This window comes from Gekko japonicus, unplaced genomic scaffold (genome assembly GCF_001447785.1).
Source record: "Gekko japonicus isolate JY-2015 unplaced genomic scaffold, Gekko_japonicus_V1.1 scaffold3020, whole genome shotgun sequence".
In the NCBI taxonomy this organism is placed as follows: Eukaryota; Metazoa; Chordata; class Lepidosauria; order Squamata; family Gekkonidae; genus Gekko; species Gekko japonicus.
In genome coordinates this window covers 104,552-123,089 of record NW_015161502.1, presented here as the reverse complement: position 1 = coordinate 123,089, position 18,538 = coordinate 104,552, and the positions used below count along the sequence as shown (strand labels likewise).

The 18,538-nt window shown below is 48.2% G+C and overlaps 2 protein-coding genes across 2 annotated transcripts in view; both read left to right on the top strand.

Moving 5' to 3' along the window:
- The window catches only part of LOC107125760 (zinc finger protein 2 homolog), a 40,082-nt gene extending 23,436 nt beyond the window's left edge, over nucleotides 1–16,646 (top strand). The window contains exons 6-7 of the mRNA XM_015429213.1: nucleotides 3,057–3,204; nucleotides 16,584–16,646. Of these exons, the coding sequence (XP_015284699.1) occupies nucleotides 3,057–3,204; nucleotides 16,584–16,646 (211 nt within the window). The remainder of the gene's footprint in view (nucleotides 1–3,056; nucleotides 3,205–16,583) is intronic.
- A 661-nt stretch (nucleotides 16,647–17,307) lies between these two features.
- LOC107125759 (zinc finger protein 658B-like) overlaps nucleotides 17,308–18,538 on the top strand; it is an 8,527-nt gene continuing 7,296 nt past the window's right edge. Inside the window, exon 1 of the mRNA XM_015429212.1 lies at nucleotides 17,308–17,322. Within this exon, the coding sequence (XP_015284698.1) occupies nucleotides 17,308–17,322 (15 nt within the window). The remainder of the gene's footprint in view (nucleotides 17,323–18,538) is intronic.

Below are 18,538 nucleotides of genomic sequence, written 5' to 3'. Positions count from 1 at the left end.
TCTGCTTTTTGCTTCCTCCCCTCTTTCTGGCTATCAGCCAGTCTATCGGTGTGGTGGGGCCTGGAGTAGATCCCTGCGGCGGCCATTTCAAAAGGTATTGGGGGTGGTTCAGGCCTCCCCAAGGTTTTTCTTTTTGGATTTTTCTGCACTCCCGTGGAGTGCCCTGAGTCTGTAGAAAAATCTGTTGGGGGAGAGTATGCCCCCTATCTGTGGAAATAAGTATCTGCATGCAGAGGGGATTGTTGAGAATTAGATATATAGATTAGACTTGCCACTGGTTCGCACATGATCACGGTCTTCCTCTCTACAGATTCTTGTGTGACTTTGCTGGCCAACTATCGGGCAACTCTGCACTTAGTCATTAAGCAGGGGGTTGGAGTAGATGGCCTGTATGGCCCCTTCCAACTCTGTGATTCTATTATTCTAGTCATTGTTCAGCCATGAAACAGTGAAGTTGTGTGTTCTTACGTTGGTGACCCAGACATCTACGTTGATTTCTGGTGTTCCCTACCTACGTGGATCAATACATGGAAGGAAGTGAGTTGTTCTCATTCTTTGTTCAAATGAGAATTTTTAACTCCCTATAACTCCCTGTGCAGCCTTGTGGAGTTCAAACTGTTATTTAATGTGTTAATAAAGAAACACATACATTACTATATAATTTTTTTTGATAACTGTATTTCAGTGTAATTGGTTTCCTTTGTAATTCTGTGTATTTTATTTTATGCATTTAAAAACATTCTGAGGAGGGGTCCAGACTGCCAAAGCAGTCCAAGTTACAAAAAAGGTTAAGAACCCCTGTGAGAGAGGGAAGTCCCTGCCTTGGAAGGAGAAACGTTGGCAGGAAAACCAGGAAAGAAGAGGAGATTGGATTTATACCCTGCCTTTCACTCGGTGTCTCAGAGTGGCTTACAAACCCCCTATCGCTTCCCCTCTACACAACAGACACCCTGTGAGCAAAGTTCCCTGTAAGCTGTGGAGTCTTGTGAGCAAAAATTCTACTTCGTGAGCTACTGGCATTGAAGTTGCGAGTAAGCAATTCGGCTACTGTATAAATTAGTTTGCTCTGGAGCCCTCCTTCCTGAGCAAAGACAAAAATGTGTGAGCCGGAGGCTAAAAAACTGTGAGCTAGCTCACACTAACTCAGCTTAGAGGGAACAGTGCCTGTGAGGTAGGTGGGGCTGTTCTTAAAAGAGAGCTCTTTCAAGAACAGCTCAGACAGAACAATGGCTTGCCCAAGGTCATCCAGCAGCTGCAAGTGGAGGAGTGGAGGTCAAGCAGGATCTCCACTTATGTGTACTGAGATTTCTCCCTCAGTAGAAGTCTCACAGTGAATCTGGCCATGATAAATGAAATGATTTTTATTGCGGAGAATGAAAGAATAAAATCAAACTTATTAATTGAAGAGTACTCTATAAACATGCATGCAAGTTCAGAAAATATAGGGGTAGCTTATAGAGACAGAGAAGGAAACTTATTCCTATGGGACTGTTTTATATTATTTATTTATCAGATTTATACCCCGCCCTCCCAGCCGAAGCTGGCACGGGGCAGCTTACATAAAAGAATAAAAACACACAAGCAATTTAAACAATCCTAAAACCATATAAACTCCTGCCAACCTAGCAGTTCGAAAGCAAGAAATTGCAAGTAGATAAATAGGTACCACTTCGGTGGGAAGGTAACAGCGTTCCGTGTGCCTCGGCGTTTAGTCATGCCAGCCACATGACCACGGAAACGTCTTCGGACAGCGCTGGCTCTTCGGCTTTGAAACAGAGATGAGCATCGCAACCCTAGAGTCGGACTCGACTGGCTTTCGAGCAAGGGAACCTTTACCTTTACCTAAAACCATATAAAACAATCCCAACATTATAAGGTGCTAAACATGAAGTAATACTGATAAACACTATTTACCTATCCCAGTGATGGCGAACCTTTTAGAGACCGAGTGCCCAAACTGCGACCCAAAACCCACTTATTTATCGCGAAGTGCCAACACGGCAATTTAACCTGAATACTGAGGTTTTACTTTAGAAAAAACAACTCATACGTTAACTTTAGATGATCCAAAGTAAGGAAAGCAATCCCAAATGCTTTCATTGACTTAAAATTATTTGGCAGAGAATTCAACACTTTAATGATGGTTTGGGCCTGGCTGGGGCGATGGTACGCGTGCCCACAGAGAAGGCTCTGAGTGCCACCTCTGGCACCCGTGCCATAGGTTCGCCACCACTGACCTATCCAAAGAATTGGAGATCTGAAGGACGAGCGAGATGAAGCAGCATCTCACTCAAGGAAGTGTGCCCAACCTAACATTGGGGGTGTAAGTTAGTGGATGTCCAAACACACACACTCTACTTAAGAGCATTGTTAAATATACCCCTTGGAACATGACGTGATTGTTTTTAGAACAATGCTGTGATAGCTATTGTGAAACTATGTCTGAGCAAGGAAGCTTCCTAACATTCCCAGGAATTGCGAATGCAATGTAACATTCATGTGAAAATGTCTATTGTGTTTGGTGACCTCTAATTGCCAGGACGAGAAAACGATTATAAGGAATGTTACGGGATTCAAATGATTTCTGCTAGGTATTCACTTAGGATAACCAGGTAAAGAAGGGTCAGGCGAGGTAGGGTTAGTTTTGCTGCCTTTTCTGAGAAGTCAGTCTTTGACACCGGTGGATTTAAAGAGGGAAGGGAGCTGCCAGAAACCAGACCCTTCCACAATGCACCTTTGGGACCAGTTTCCCCGACAAGCCTCTGGTCAATATTTGATGGCATACATTCCATGTGACTGACTGAGGGGCCTATTTTGACCATATCGGCAGACCAGGGAAGAGTCTTGAGTGAGTGACCCTGTGAGATGCTGAGAAAGAAGGTTGCCTGTGTCACCTTTCCCTAGGTTGACAAAGAGGAAACGGGGGGCAGCAGTATGACTAGAATACAAAATACACAAATACTGCAAAAAGTGCACGTAATTGACACAATAGTAAGAATCAGTTGACTCTTGTTAGAAACTTCAAGCTGTTTTAATCTTTCTGTTTCTCAATACAGGACGCCATCAACATTTCAGAGACGACGTCAAGTCATCGGAGACACAGACGAACTTCCCCGGAGTTTTACCGCTCGTTTCGATACATCCTTTCTCAACGCAACGGTTCACTTCTGCGCCCTTGCAAAACCTGATATCGGACTGTCTTTGGTTCCACACTGCTTCAAGAGCTCTTAACAAAAGATACTTCAACAAACGGACAGCAAGACTTTTGTTAAGAGCTCTTGAAGCAGTGTGGAACCGAAGACAGTCCGATATCAGGTTTTGCAAGGGCGCAGAAGTGAACCGTTGCGTTGAGAAAGAATGTATCGAAATGAGCGGTAAAACTCCGGGGAAGTTCGTCTGTGTCTCCGATGACTTGACGTCGTCTCTGAAATGTTGATGGCGTCCTGTATTGAGAAACAGAAAGATTAAAACAGCTTGAAGTTTCTAACAAGAGTCAACTGATTCTTACTATTGTGTCAATTACGTGCACTTTTTGCAGTATTTGTGTATTTTGTACCTTTCCCTAGGTACCAGACTCGTCCTTCCAAGGGAGGAGGAGTCCAGGCATAACACAAGGCAGAGAGGCACAGGGTTATGGTGGTTTAAAGTATGGCTCACAGAGCTATGCCAACCTCCCAGTGGGGCCTGGGGATCTCCCAGAATTAGAATTGATCTCCAGGTGACAGAGTTTCTCCTGCAGAAAAGGGCTGCTTTGCAGGGTGGATTCCATAGAATCAGAATGTTCGAGTTGGAAGGGACCTTGCGGGTCATCTAGTCCAACCCCCTGCACTCTGCAGGAGCATGGCCGAAAGAGAGCCCTACATACCTACATTCCGTGGTATTATATCCCACTGTGGTTCCACTCCTCCCCAAACCCCTTCAATGAGCCCGCCACGGCGGAGAGGGCGGGATATAAATGTAATAATAATAATTCATCTCCCAAATCGGGAGTTGGTAACCTTAGGTGGCTGGCCAAAGACGTTGCAAATAAGAGGGGGGGGGGGTTTAAAGAAAATGCATTTGGGGGTAAAGGTGCCAGGTACCTTCTGACAACGCGTGGAGAAACGGGGGGAGGGACTTACCAGTAGAAAGAAGGCCTAAGCCACATTATCAGCGTTGCACAGGAAGGGATGTCATCATGCCAGTAACCTCTGAGTCTGGCAATGGTCTTCAGGGGTGAGGTGTTATATGTAGCTTTGCTGGGTCCTTGGGAGGCAAAGCTGCCATTTCCCAAGCTGCCAGTCCTCAATGAGTCCATTTGCTAGAAGGAACTGCCCCTTGGTGAATCCTCCGTGTGGGAGAGACTGATCCTAAAATGCATTCTGTTTTCTCTTCACACACACACACCCCGTTCCCATGATGCCACAAGGACTGTCCTGTTGCTTTGAAAGTGGGTTTCATTTATTTAGTTAGTACTTTTAAAATCTCATCTTTCCTCCAAAGAGCTGGGGGGGGGGGGGTTGTTCTTTTCTTTTTTGTAAAATGTAAACTTTCTTAATGTATTGAAGATATAGCAGTATGATATGAACATTGTTAGAATGTGAACATGAAAGTGTATGAGTAAATACAGAGCAAATACAATTTCGTGTAAGGTAAAGGTAAATGTTCCCTTGCTCGAAAGCCAGTCGAATCCGACTCTAGGGTTGCGGTGCTCATCTCCGTTTCAAGGCCGAAAAGCCAGCGCTGTCCGAAGATGTTTCCGGGCACATATACACTATCTTAAAGGAGACATTTGTAGGATATTTAGGAAGCATAATACAGCATATCAATGAAAGGTTATATTTGAAGAAGAGAAGAGACTGGATTTATACTCTGCCCTTCAGTACCCAAGGGAGTCTCAGAGCGGCTTACAAACTCCTTTCCCTTCCCCTACACACAACAGACACCCTGCGAGGTAGGTGGGGCTGAGAGAGCTCTGACAGAAACTGCTCTTTTTCAAGAGCAGCTGTGCCAGAACTATGGCTTGCCCAAGGTCATCCAGCAGGTGCAAGTGGAGGAATCAAACCTGGTTCTTCCAGATTAGAGTCCACACACTTAACCACTACACCAGACTGGCTCCAACAGTGTATAAGAGCTTACTTTTAAAAAAAGTTTAATTGGAGTTTGGAGTAAATAAATAAAATGAGTGTGATCCATATACATATAAACATATAAAGCAGAACAGATAATTACCAAGAAATTGTAAGAAGGATTGCAATGATGTTTTGGATTACAAAGAGTAAGTAAGAATAATTCTGAGGATTTGACAATTTTTTGGTCCAGCAAGGAAGGTGAGGAGGGAGACGATATTCGTTGTGGGGCACTGTTCAGGGAAAGTGTGAAGTCATTACACCTATTTGTGTATTTGAGACCAGTCAGAGGAAATAAATTGGTTTCGAGATAGAAAGTCCAAAATTTGAAGGGCTATCTTTCGGCCATGCTCCTGCAGAGTGCTGGGGGTTGGACTAGATGACCTGCAAGGCCCCTTCCAACTCTAACATTCTATGATTCTATGAAAATCGGAAAGCATTTGTCATCGAAGTTGGAGTGTTTAGGACTATGTAGAGTACTATTTATTCTGTTAGTGACATAGTCCATGAGGTAAATATCCTACAGCTTGCGGAAACAGACATTTATAGTGGGCAGTTTGTCATCTTTCCCATAAGAGTAGCAGACAAGACAGGGATCCCTGGCGGTAATAGTAGAAAACAGCATAAAAACGCCAAGGGAAGACCATCAAAGATTAAATGCACTTGAAGTACCTGAGTACAGGATATATTAAGTAAGTGTTTAAATTACAAATAAATGTCTATAATGAGTTGGTGGTCCACAACCCCAAAACAAATACAATGTCCCCAAATATAGTCATACGTGCTCTTGGCATATCATACTCCAACACTGAGATACAGACAGGGCTATTTTTGGGCAGGAACGCACAGGAACGGAGTTCCGGCTGGCTCCCAAGTTGGCCACGCCCAGCAGGAACTCATTAGTATAACAGGCCACACCCAACAGCAGAAACTCATTGGGATTGGCTACAATTAGGGGTGTGTGGCCTAACATGCAAAGGAGTTCCTGCTCCAAAAAAAAGCCCTGGGTTTTGTCAACAAACAAGGTAAAGAGAATAAGAAGCAAAATGTGGGTGTGGCTGGATGACCACACTTCTGGTAACAGGGGTGTGTGGCCTAATATGCGAATGAGCTGTGCTGTCAGGGGTGTGGACTAATATGCTAATGAGTTCCTGCTTTTGGGTATGGCCTATTATGCTAATGAGTTCCTGCTGGGCTTTTTCTACAAAAAAGGCCCTGGAGATAAACATAACAGTAATTGCACTCATAGGCACTAATAACAAGGTATGCCCATAAATCCAACTGGTCGATTCTCCTTGCTTAAATGCAATAAAAGTGTCTGAAGACCCCCTGCAGTCATAAATCAAGCAGAGGACGACCAGTGAAAAATCTATAGCTTCCTAGGTATGTAGATGTTTCAATTTCTCTTCTTCTGGATAAGTGGCTGAATAATGGAACCCAAGTTCAAAGAGAATTATATAGACTACCAGTTCTTTTAGCTATATTGAATCCCAGGGTTTCAGTATTGTGCTTCCCATTTTGATGGGGTTCCAGAGCTTTGGGGTTATACTGGATCCAGCATTGTTGCTGGAGAGCTTAATGCCACTGCAGAAAAATACTTTCTTCCAAGTTTCTTCCAATTCAGTCTAGTCTACTGTCAGGACGCACAGCCAAACAACGAAGTACACGCTTCTAGGAAGGTTTTACTTTTATTGAAAAGCCATAGATGCAATAACATGAACACAGGAATGGCGGGCTACCTGTGCGCATAATAAGATATAGGGCATTCCTATGCGCCCCCCCAGCAATACCCAATTAGGTGGGCTCCTGCGCGCAGGAGACCGTAAGACTCTCTAACGGTTGCAAAGCTGGGAACGGAGACACTCCCACGGACGATAGACACCACAATCTCCTCCAGTAAAACTTTACAGATAAGCGTTGTGGCTTTGAAGCAATTAAGCGCATGGGAAGGGATGCAAAGCAATTAGAAAACATCTCCACACTCATAGCCCCCTACCTTGACTGCACTTATCTGGCTACCTGGATCCATGCCATGGTTACTCTGCTTTCATGGAAGTTTGGAGAAGGTGAGTGATTTGTAATTTGGGGGAAAGTTTCTTAAAGGCCTGCCATAGAGCCTTTGGAGACTGGGCTACGGCAGGGGAGATGCATCTCACAATGCTGGCCTGGAGGTGGCAGCAGAGAGTCAGCCCCCAGATGTGCTGGGAAAGGTTGGTCTCAAACTGAAGAAGGGGACTGAAGAAGTTTGCAGATGACACAAAATTATTCAGGCTGGTGAAACCCAAGGGTGACGATGAAGACCTCCAGGAGAGTCTCCACAAACTGGGTTAGTGGGCAACAAATTTGGGGGACATACCAATGGCCAGGGCTGTTTTTAGGCAGGAACGCACAGGAACGGAGTTCCGGCTGGCTCCCGAGTTGGCCACGCCCAGCAGGAACTCATTAGCATAATAGGCCACACCCAACAGCAGACACTCATTAGGATTGGCTACATTAGGGGTGTGTGGCCTAACATGCAAAGAAGTTCCTGCTACAAAAAAATCCCAGGGTTTTGACAACAAAGTAAGCAGAATAAGAAGCAAAAGGTGGGTGTGGCTGGATGGCCACACTTCTGGTAACATACGGGGTGTGGCCTAATATGCTAATGAGCTGTGCTGTCAGGGAGTGTGGTCTAATATGCTAATGGAGTTCTGCTGTTGGGTGTGGCCTATTATGCTAATGAGTTCCTGCTGGGCTTTTTCTTCCAAAAAAAGCCCTGCCAATGCCTGTTTTCAGTTTTGGGGGATAATCTAAGGAAGAGGAACCCTGCCCTTGCTGATTCTACTTCAAGACTGGTTTCAGGCAGGGCTTTGTGTGTGTGTGTGTGTGTGTGTGTGTGGCAGCACTCAGGGGTCCTGAGCACCAGCACCATTCAGCCCAGTCCTGGGAGGGAAACTGGTGGCAAGCCCTGGCTCTGCTTGGCATGTAGAAGAACCCAGGCTCAGTCCTCGGCATCTCCAGTGGAAAGGGCCGGGCCGTGGGAGATGTGAAAGACCTTGGCCTGAGGCCCTGGAGAGACGCTGCCAGTCTGAGTAGGCAATACCGACCTTGATGACGGTCTGATTCGGTATAAGGCAGTTTCATGTGTTTATGTGAGAACCAGAATTTTCCCTACCCCTACAAAAGTTCTCTTTTGAGGGGTTCCCCTTTATGCAGGGGACACAGTTCTGCACAGTGTCCTTGCAGTCGGGTCGCAGGCGATGCCAGTGGTGCAGCAACAGGGCTATCGATCTTGATCTCAATGTAAAAAGGTGAAATTTAAAATTTGTCAGGACAAACATATTGTCTGCCAGTAGATGGCACTGCAGGGTTGCTTTTCACAAACCAGCCTCAGAAACCTTTAAGACAAAGTTTTTACTCAAGGGATCCGCTTTCGTGTGCCTGCACACTTATTCAGATATGTTGAAATGGAAGTTAGCAGTCCATACATATAGGCAGAGGGTGAACAGCAATTAGCATTCAGAATGAAGATAACTTTTTTAACACTATAATTTATTAAATTTTAAAATGTATTAACATTAACTGTGACCCTGTTGTTACAGTTAATTTGCCTTCAGCATTCCACAGCTAAGGTTACATTTCCACATCACTCTCCAATTTTAATATATTTATTTGCTTCACTATATCCCCCCCCCCAGAATTAAATCCAAACAAACGGCAACCATATAAACTACACTTATTATTCCTGTTTGGTCTTTGCACCTGTTAAGCATCTTCCATTATCTTTTATCCGAGCTTGCTGCTCACCCCCTACCTATCTGTATGGACTGGTAATTTCCATTTCAATGTATCTGAAGAAGTTTGCAGCTACATGAAAGATTAAAGGTAAAGGTTCCCTTGCTCGAAAGTCAGTCGAATCCGACTCTAGGGTTGCGGTGCTCATTGCGGTGCCCTTGAATAAAACTTCCTTGGTCTTAAAGGTGCCACTGGGTCACTTGAATTTTGTTCTGTTGCTTCAGACCAATACGACTACACATCAGAGTCCAGCTTCAGAAAGATTCAGGTGGGAAGCCCGGCTTATCTGAAGTAAGAGATCAAAGTTTGAGTCCAGTGGCACCTTTAAAACCTTGCATAGCAGGCTCAGGGTGGCTTACAGTAGATTAAAATACGTTAAAACAGATTCAGTGAAACAATGCAATAAGGTAGTATGCAATGAATGGCAATCTTAAATACATATAAAAAGATAAAATGCTGATGGAGATTGGATTTATCCCCGGCCCTTCACTACCCAAAGGAGTCTCAGATCCGCTTACAATCCCCACCCCCCCCCCACAGACACCCTGCGAGATAGGTGGGGCTGAGAGAGCTCTGACAGAAACTGCTCTTTTTCAAGGACAGCTCTGACAGAGTCAGGGCTCTTTTTGTAGCAAGAACTCCTTTGCCTATTAGGCCACACACCCCTAATGTAGCCAATCCTCCAAGAGCTTACAGAGCTCTTTCTTACAGGGGGGTCTACTGTAAACTCTTGGAGGATTGGCTACCTTAGGGGAGTGTCGCCTAATAGGCAAAGGAGTTCCTGCTACAAAAAGAGCCCTGGAAAACTATGACTTGCCCAAGGTCATCCAGCAGATGCAAGTGGAGGCGTGGGGAACCAAACCCGTCTCTCCCAGATCAGAGTCCTGGCACTTAACCACTACACCAGTTGGTGGCAGGTAACACTTTCCGACAGGGCAGGTTCCCAACAAGACCCCCGGGGCCCCAGGAAGTGCCAGTGAACAGGCTTTTGGTTTTTAGCAAGAGGGAAGTGGGGACCGGAGCAGGCGTTTCCCGCAATCCGCGGAGGAGGAAGGCCCACGGAACAGGATTTCTGCTCACAAGACTCTACACAGCTTAGAGCCGGGGACCTTGGACGGGAGGAGGCCGCTTCTCTCCTCCGCCTGCAGCGCCGAAGGGGTTAAAGCCGCGTGAGCCGCTGGCTAGAGAGGCCGGGCGAGGAGCTGTGTGGGGGGGGGGGAGTCTCTGCTATTTGAATCGCCGGAGAGACCCGGGAGGGCTTCAGAGAGATGCAATAGGAGGGCGAGACTTGCAGCGGGATCCCGGGAGGGTTTACTCGCAGGTAAGTCATTGGGGGGTGGGAATAAGCTTTGCAGTCCTGGAAGACGGCGAGGCGGCTGCCGCGCGTGTTTGGGAGGGAATGAGGTTAAAACGCAGCACTAATAATCGTTGAAAATGTCTGTCCCACGGAGGCGGAGGCCGGTCCCCCCCGCGGCTCCTCCTGGCTCTCTCTGCTGCCCTTGGCTCAGCGGGCCCCGCCCTTTTCTGGGGGTGCCTGCGGGCTGGGGCACCATCTGTGGGTTGGAGTGGGTCAGATCCTTCAGTTCTCCGTTTGGGGCGCAAGCCTTTGCCCCCTATCCTCCTCTGTCTTTACCTACAGCCCCCAAGGCCAAATCATTTGTAGCTTTGGGCTTGGCTGTCACCCATCTGTCGAGGCTACTGGCTACATGCAGTGTTCCCCCTAAGCTGAGTTGGTGTGAGCTGGCTCGCAGTTTTTTAGCCCCCGGCTCACAGCTTTTTGTCTTCGGATGGCTCCCAGAGCCACCTAATCCATGCAGTAGGCAAATGGCTGGCTCACCACTTTAAGGTCAGTCGCTCCCCAAGTAGAATTTTTGCTCACAGACTCCACAGCTTAGAGCAGCGGTTCTTAATGCTCCCTCTAAGCTATGGAGTCCTGTGAGCAAAAACTCTACTTTGTGAGCGACTGGCATTAAAGTGGTGAGCAGGTGATTTGGCCGCTGCACAAATTAGTTTGCTCTGGAGCCCTCCTTCCTGAGCTGAGACCAAAATGTGTGAGCCAGAGGCTAAAAAACCTGTGAGCTAGCTCACACAACTCAGCTTAGAGGGAACACTGGTCGGGACCCCTTTGGGGGGTCGAGCGACCCTTTCACAGGGGTTGCCTAAGACCATCGGAAAACAGTAGCAAAATTGCAGTTATGAAGTAGCAACGGAAATAATTTTATGGTTGGTGGGCAATGTTCCCTCTAAGCTGTGGAGTCTTGTGAGAAAACATTCTACTTTGTAGGCTACTGGCATTAAAGTTGTGAGCCAGCGATTTGGCTACTGCATAAATTAGTTTGCTCTGGAGCCATCCTTTCTGAGCTGAGATAAAAATGTGAGAGCCAGAGGCCAAAAAACTGTGAGCTAGCTCACACCAACTCAGCTTAGAGGGAATACTGGTCGCGACCCCTTTGGGGGTCGAACGACCCTTTCACAGGGGTCGCCTAAGACCATCGGAAAACAGTAGCAAAATTGCAGTTATGAAGTAGCAATGGAAATAATTTTATGGTTGGAGGGTCACCACAACATGAGGAACTGTATGAAAGGGTGGGGCGGCATTAGGAAGGTTGAGAACCACTGGCTTAGAGGGAATACGGCTGTCTATATACAGTTACCCACGTTTCCTGTTGCTGATGCCGCAGAGGTCCTGACTCACTGCCTGGCGGCTGTGGTTCAGCGCCTACCAGGGAACAAGTTGAAATGAAATCCTGGAAAGACCGAAGTAATGCCGGTTGGGAAGGTGGAGGTCTTGAGAAGGACAGTCGGCTCCCCACTTTCCATGCCGTTCAGCTGGCCCTCACTTGACTCTCCTCAGAGCCTGGAAGGGTTTACTGGACCCAACAGGACGGCTGGGAGAAGCAAGTCAATGCGGTTGCCAAAAAAGGCTTCCTTCCAACTCTCAGCCCAGCCTTACTTCTGTACGGCTGATCTGGCCACCTGGATCCACCGCAGGGTGACATCAAGACTAGACTGCTGTGATGCACTGTGCGTGGGTCTCCCCTCGAAACCAATTCGGGAACCCCAGTTGATGCAGAATGCCGCAATTGGACTATTCTCGACAGCTAGATGGAGCGTGGATTCCATTCTGCAGTCACTCCGCCGGCTGCCCATCAGTTACCAGGCTAAGTTTAAAGGAGTGGCTCTCACATAGGAAGCCCTTCCCGGCACTGGAGCCTCATACCTGCGAGACAGTCTCTCCTATGCTCCACCATGACGGCTTTGCATGGGCCGGATCAACAACTGTCCACGCGCCTTCTCCCTCGTGGCCTCCACTTTGTGGGTTGTTTTTTTTTAAGTTTTATTTACAAGTTTTACAATGTACAATTACTTCATTAAAAACATTATTTATTTATGCTTTCGACTTGTATCCCGCTTGAACCCTGAGGGGTCTCTGAGCGGCTTACACAATTTCATTTATCCCTATCTATGACCATGTCATCAGGAGTGGGGACTGCCCTACCGGCACCCAATGGTGGGACTCGCTGTCCTTTGGCTTTTGTTTGTTTGTTTGTTTTGGCTTCGGCTCGGCCCGGCTTCGGCTCGGCTCTTCCTCTTCCGGTGGCTTTCGGAGTCGGCTGTTGTTTCTGGCGGGCCCATCTGGCACATGGTTCGCATCAGCCCGGCTCCGGCTATGTCCTTTAGGCTCCGCCGCGCCTGCGCTTCTACGTTCCTGCGTCTTCTGGCTTGAGTCTATTTATCCATTTTGCTTCAATTTTTGTTTACATCATCTTCTTCTATATTAACATACTTTTACTATTCAACTCCCTCAATTTGGTGTAGTGTTTGAGGTGCGTGGACTCTAATCTGGGAAAACCGGGTTTGATCCCCCACTCCTCAACTTGCACCTGGGCTGGATGACCTTGGGCAAGCTGTAGTTCTGATAAGAGCTGTTCTTGAAAAAGAGCAGTTTCTGTCAGAGCTCTCTCAGCCCCACCTACCTCACAGGGTGTGTGTTGTGGGGAGGGGAAAGGAAAGCCGCTCTGAGACACCTTTGGGTAGTGAAGGCAGGGGTATAAAGCCAATCTCCTCCTCCTCAATTCCTGTAGATTCTTTTTCTATCCATTTAAACACTCTCTTCCATCTTTTAGTATATAGCACGTCATTCTTTCTTTGTATTAACATGCTTAGTCTATCCATCTCTGCCAATTCCATTAGTTTATACATTATCTCCTCCTTGGAGGGTATCTTTTCTGTTTTCCCGTATTTTGCGAACGCTATTCTCGCAGCTGTTATAATATACGTCAACAGATAAACCTCGTGTTGTTGGTATCCTTCCGGAATAATATGGAACAAGAAAATTTCTGGTATTAAAGCCACATTTATGTTCATAATTTCTAAAATTGTGGCCCCCACTTTGTGGAATGGTCTGCCTGAGGTAGTCAGGAAGACTCCTACTCCCCTGGTGTTCTGCAAACTATGGAAGACTGAACTATTCCAGGGGGTAGATCTGTACAAAATGATTGACAGAGAGAAATTCTTAAGGACTGTGGTTTGTAGCCACAAGGTATAGATAGGGGCTCTGGGGTAAGTGATGCTCTGTCTTCTTGGTGCTTGGGGGGGGGCAACAGTGGGAGGGCTTCTAATGTCCTGGCCCCACTGGTGGACCTCCTGATGGCACCTGGTATTTCTGGCCACTGTGTGACACAGGTTCAGACGCGGCCTTTCTGCCGGCATAAACTGCACCGGTTGGAACCGGTGCAGTTTATGCCGGCAGAAACGCGATCACACTCACCTCCATTTTGCGAAGCCCTCCGGTGGACGCCCGCTCACACGCTGCGGGCGTCTGCGTGTGTGTGTTTTTTTTAAAGGACAGTTTGAGCATGCGCATAGGCAGCCATTCAGAGAATGCCGATTTTTGTGCATGCTCAACCCCCCCCCCTTACATTTAAACTTTAAAGGTAAGCACTTACCTTTAAAGTTTAAAACCCAACCTGGCCTCGCTGTAGTCCCGGACTCCTCCGGGAAGTTAAAGTAAGGCATTTTTATTATTTTTTTAAACAAACGCTCAGGGCGAAGCTTCGCCTGAGCGCATATCGCTTCCTCTTTTAAAAAAATGGCGGGGAAAGCCGGAAGCCTCAGGCTTCCGACAGAAGTGTCTCTGTAACGGAGGAGAGCGATCAGATGCCTGGGTGCACCGATGACAACCGTTGCACTCTGTTTACCACCACTTCCGACCTACTGGCAGAGTACAACGGTTTAAAGCTCTTTACAACGGATAGAGAGGGAAGACAGATGTTCCCCGTCTGAACGCCGGTAGGTACATCGATTGCAACCGGCACAGAATCCGTTGTAAAGGCTGCGTCTGAACGCACCCAGAGTGTTGGACTGCATGGGCCTTTGGCCTGATCCAACATTGGCGTCTCTTATGTTCTTATGTACCAATGTGTATTTGTGTTTGCCGCCAAGTCACAGCTGTTTCATAGTGACCCTGTATGGTTTTCAAGGAAAGAGACGTTCAGAGGCGTTTTGCCATTGCCTGCCCTCACCTCACGACTCTGGCATTCCTTGGAGGTCTCCCATCCAAATACTAGCCAGGGCCGACCCTGCTCAGCTTCCGAGATCTGATGAGATGAGGCCAGCCTGGGCAATGTATAGGTTATCATAAGTAGGATCGTGCTGTGTAGTTTTCACGTTGCTGTTAAGTTGTATCCTGCCATGTAACGTTGCATCATTTAGTGGTTCATGTTAACATTTATGCTTCCCTTAAGTACTTTCGGAGCCGCGGTGGCTTGGAGGTTTAAGGCTCTGAGCTGCAGGCCGGAAGGCCGGTAGTTCGGCAGTTCGAGACCCGAGTGCCATGTAATGGAGTGAGCTCCCGTCTCTGGCCTCAACTCCTGCCAACCTAGCAGTTTGAAAGCAAGACATTGCAAGTAGATAAATAGGTACCGCTTCGGTGGGAAGGTAACAGCCGTAGTTCTGACAAGAGCTGTCCTTGAAAAAGAGCAGTTTCTGTCAAGAGGTCTCTCAGCCCCACCTACCTCACAGGGTGTGTCTGTTGTGGGGAGGGAAAGGGAAAGGAGTTTGTCCGCCGCTCTGAGACTCCTCTGGGTAGTGAAGGGCAGGGTATACATCCAACCTCTTCTTCTTCTCCTCATAGCTGAAATGGTTAAGCTGTTACGAGTCACTTTGTCTTGGGCTCCAGTTTACACTGAGACGTAACCCCAAGGATGGACTGATACGCGGTCACAGGCAGGGTTCCCAAGGTCATCCAGTGGTTAGGTGTGCGGACTCTAATCTGGGAGAACCGGGTTTGATTCCCCACTCCTCCACTTGCACCTGCTGATGTGACCTTGGGTCAGTCACAAGCTCTGGCACAGCTGTCCTTGAAAAAGAACGGTTTGTGTCAGAGTTCTCTCAGCCCCACCCACCTCACAGGGTGTCTGTCGTGGAGGGGAAGGGAAAGGAGTTTGTAAGCCGCTCTGAGACTCCAATCTCTTCTTCTTCTTCTTCTTCTTCTTCTTCTAAGCTGAGTTAGTGTGAGCCAGCTCACAGTTTCTTAGCCTCCGGCTCACAGATTTTCCATCTTAGCTGGGGAAGGGATGGCTCCAGAGCAGATGAATTTATGCAGCACCCAAATCGCTCGCTCACAACTTTAGCGCCAGTAGCTCACAAAGTAGAATTTTTGCTCACAAGACTCCACAGCTTAGAGGGAGCATTGGTCACAGGAGGCCAAGATCATAACATCGGCAACAGATTTTTAAGGAGCCAAACAGAGATGGTTTACTTTCCTGAAAGACCAAAAAGGCATACCAAAAAGGTATTGATATGTAATATAGCACAATAACATTAATCCTGGTTCACAAACTACAATAAGGGTGGAACTTCTGATCCACCAAGGCAACCCTTAGGTGTCTCTTGACCAGGGCTGGCGATGTAGCCCCGTTTTCTTTGGGTTTCTTTCTGCCTTTTTGATAGGATTTCCTCTCCCTCTTCATAGCCACATGAGTAAGAGTATCTTTCCTCAGTCGGACGCAACCCAAGGGAAGGGGAAGGAGATGGAAGAGCAGGACCCAGAAGGACCCGGAATTGGCACGAGATCAAGGAACGGTCCCCATCCTACCCAAGCAGGGAGTGGTGCTGAGTTCTGGGAAAGAGCTGTGGTAGAGATCTCAGCTCAGGACGCTATGACTGCAGAAGCACGCAGCCGATGCTTCCGGCAGTTCTGTTATCAGGAGGCCGATGGGCCCCGAGAGGTCTGCAGCCGGCTCCATGGACTTTGCAACCGTTGGCTGAAGCCGGAGAGGCACACCAAGAAGCAGATGCTGGACCTGGTGATCCTGGAGCAGTTCCTGGCCGTCCTGCCCCAGGACATGCAGTGCTGGGTCAGAGGGTGTGGGCCAGAGACCAGTTCCCAGGCGGTGGCCCTGGCCGAAGGCTTCCTCCTGAGTCAGGCAGAGGGGAAGAGGCAGGCAGAGCAGGTGAGGGGGCTTCCTTCACGCTGTTCGAACAACGACCTTATCCTAAGGCTTCCCTGCCAGATATTTCTGCCTCTAGAGGATTCGCTAGGCTGGGAAGAAAATCCAGCTCTGATTCTTGCCCCTGTGGCTGAAGCAGCTCTGCTGGTGGATGCAGGGATGAGGAGGAGTCTGGGACTGGGGCAGGATCCGTCTCCTCGGCCTGTTCCATTCCTTCTCTTACCCGTCTCCTTTTCTGCTCTTCCAGATGTGGGGACCAGCAGTGAAGATGGAAGAGAAGTTCTCTGAGGAGGGAGGGCAGAAGGCTTAGGAGCAGGGGTCGTTTCATAGAAAAAGAGCTAGGGGAACTCATTAGCATACCTCATTAGCATATGCCACACCCCCTGGCATCGCAGGAAGTGTGTCATAAGGCCACACACCCCGCCCCCAACGGTCCTGGACGCTGCCGGCCTTGCAGCTCCACTGCCAAGCTCCATGAGGGGCCCGGCGGTGGACCTGCAAGGCCGGCGGGAGTGCAAGGAAGCCCCGCGAAGGCCCTCCCTGGCCCCAGGCAGGCAGGGGTGGGGAAAGGCAGGGAGGAAGCAACTTATTCTCCCTCTTCTCCTGCCTCCTCCTGGCTGAATGAGGGCCGGAAGCAGGGCGGCCGGAAGCAGGGGGCAGGGCTTCGTCATGTGCCCCGCCCCCGTACCTCACCCGGGGGAACTGCGATCCCCCGCGATCCCCCCCGAAATGACCTCTGCTTAGGAGCAATGCTCCCTCTAAGCAGTGGAGTCTTGTGAGCAAAAATTCTACTTTGTGAGCTACTGGCATTAAAGTTGTGAGCGAGCAATTTCGCTACTGCATAAATTAGTTTGCTCTGGAGCCCTCCTTCCTGAGCGAAGACAAAAATGTGTGAGCCGGAGGCTAAAAAAGTGTGAGCTAGCTCACATTAACTCAGCTTAGAGGGAACACTGCTCAGGAGGGTGCCCAAGATGCCCTCTCACGTGGTAAGGCCGTCTTGCGGCCAGATAGAATTGGGGCACACAGTGAAGTTCTTGGGTAAAAGGTTTAGGAAAGGGGGGGGAAAGGAGATGCTTTTTTTTTTTAAGTACCCGAAGATACACATTTATTTTTTCTTATATTCCTAAACACAGACATAAACAACTACAACAAACAACATATAAATCAAGAGACTTATTATGCTTTTTCAAAGAACACAGAGTGAAGTTCTGGGATTCTGTGGCCTAGCATGTAGTGATGGCCACTCACTTGAAAAGTGATTAGAAGGATTCCTGGAAGGCAATTCTGTGTGCACCTATTAGCTATGGCAAATGAATGGAACCTCCATGTTCTGGGGCAGCATACCTCTGAAAACACATTGCTAGTAGCCAAGACTTGCCTTCTCAGCCCCAGATTAAAGGCTTTCCAGGAGCGTCTCATGGGCCACAGACAGGAGGCGGCGAGCGGACTATGGAAGCCTGCCTGTAGCCCGGCACCGCTGTGATGTTTGGGGCTGGTGCGTGGACTGGATGTGATGCCAGAGCATCAGTAGATGAGAGACACAGAGAGAGAAGAGATTGGATTTATACCCCCCCTTCACTACCCGAAGGAGTCTCAGAGTGGCTTACAATCTCCTTTCCCTCCCCACAAAAGATGCCCTGTGAGGTAGGTGGGGCCAAGAGCGCTCTTTCGAGGGCTGCTCCTAAGAGAACAGCTCTGAGAGAACTTGGGACTGACCCAAGGTCCCACCAGCAGCTGCATGTTGAATGACATAAAATAGAATGACATAGCAAGTCAAATGAAATAAAATGTGGAGGAGTGGGTATCAAACCCGGTTCTCACAGATTAGAGTCCGCGCTCCTGACCACTACACCAAACTGGCTCTCTGCCCTGGAAATCCATTGGTAATTTACTAGAAATCCTTACAGATTTTGTTGGATGTGCCTATGGCAAGGTTTCACAGCCCTGGGAAGGAGGGAGCACAAAGTGGGATTCAAAAAAGCAAACGAATTCGGGAGTCTGGGCTAACAATCCCTCCTTCCTTCTGTTTCCCTCACAGTTGTGTTCAGCCATCGTCTTGGCAGAGGTGTGGAAACAGCTGCTGCGCCTCAAGTCCAGGTAGAGGAGATGAGCAGTGTGTGTGTGTGTGTGATAGCCCGGGTCCCCCCCCCCTCCTTTCTCAGAGGGGCTTTTGCTCCTGCAGTTGCTGCTTAAGGAGTCCAA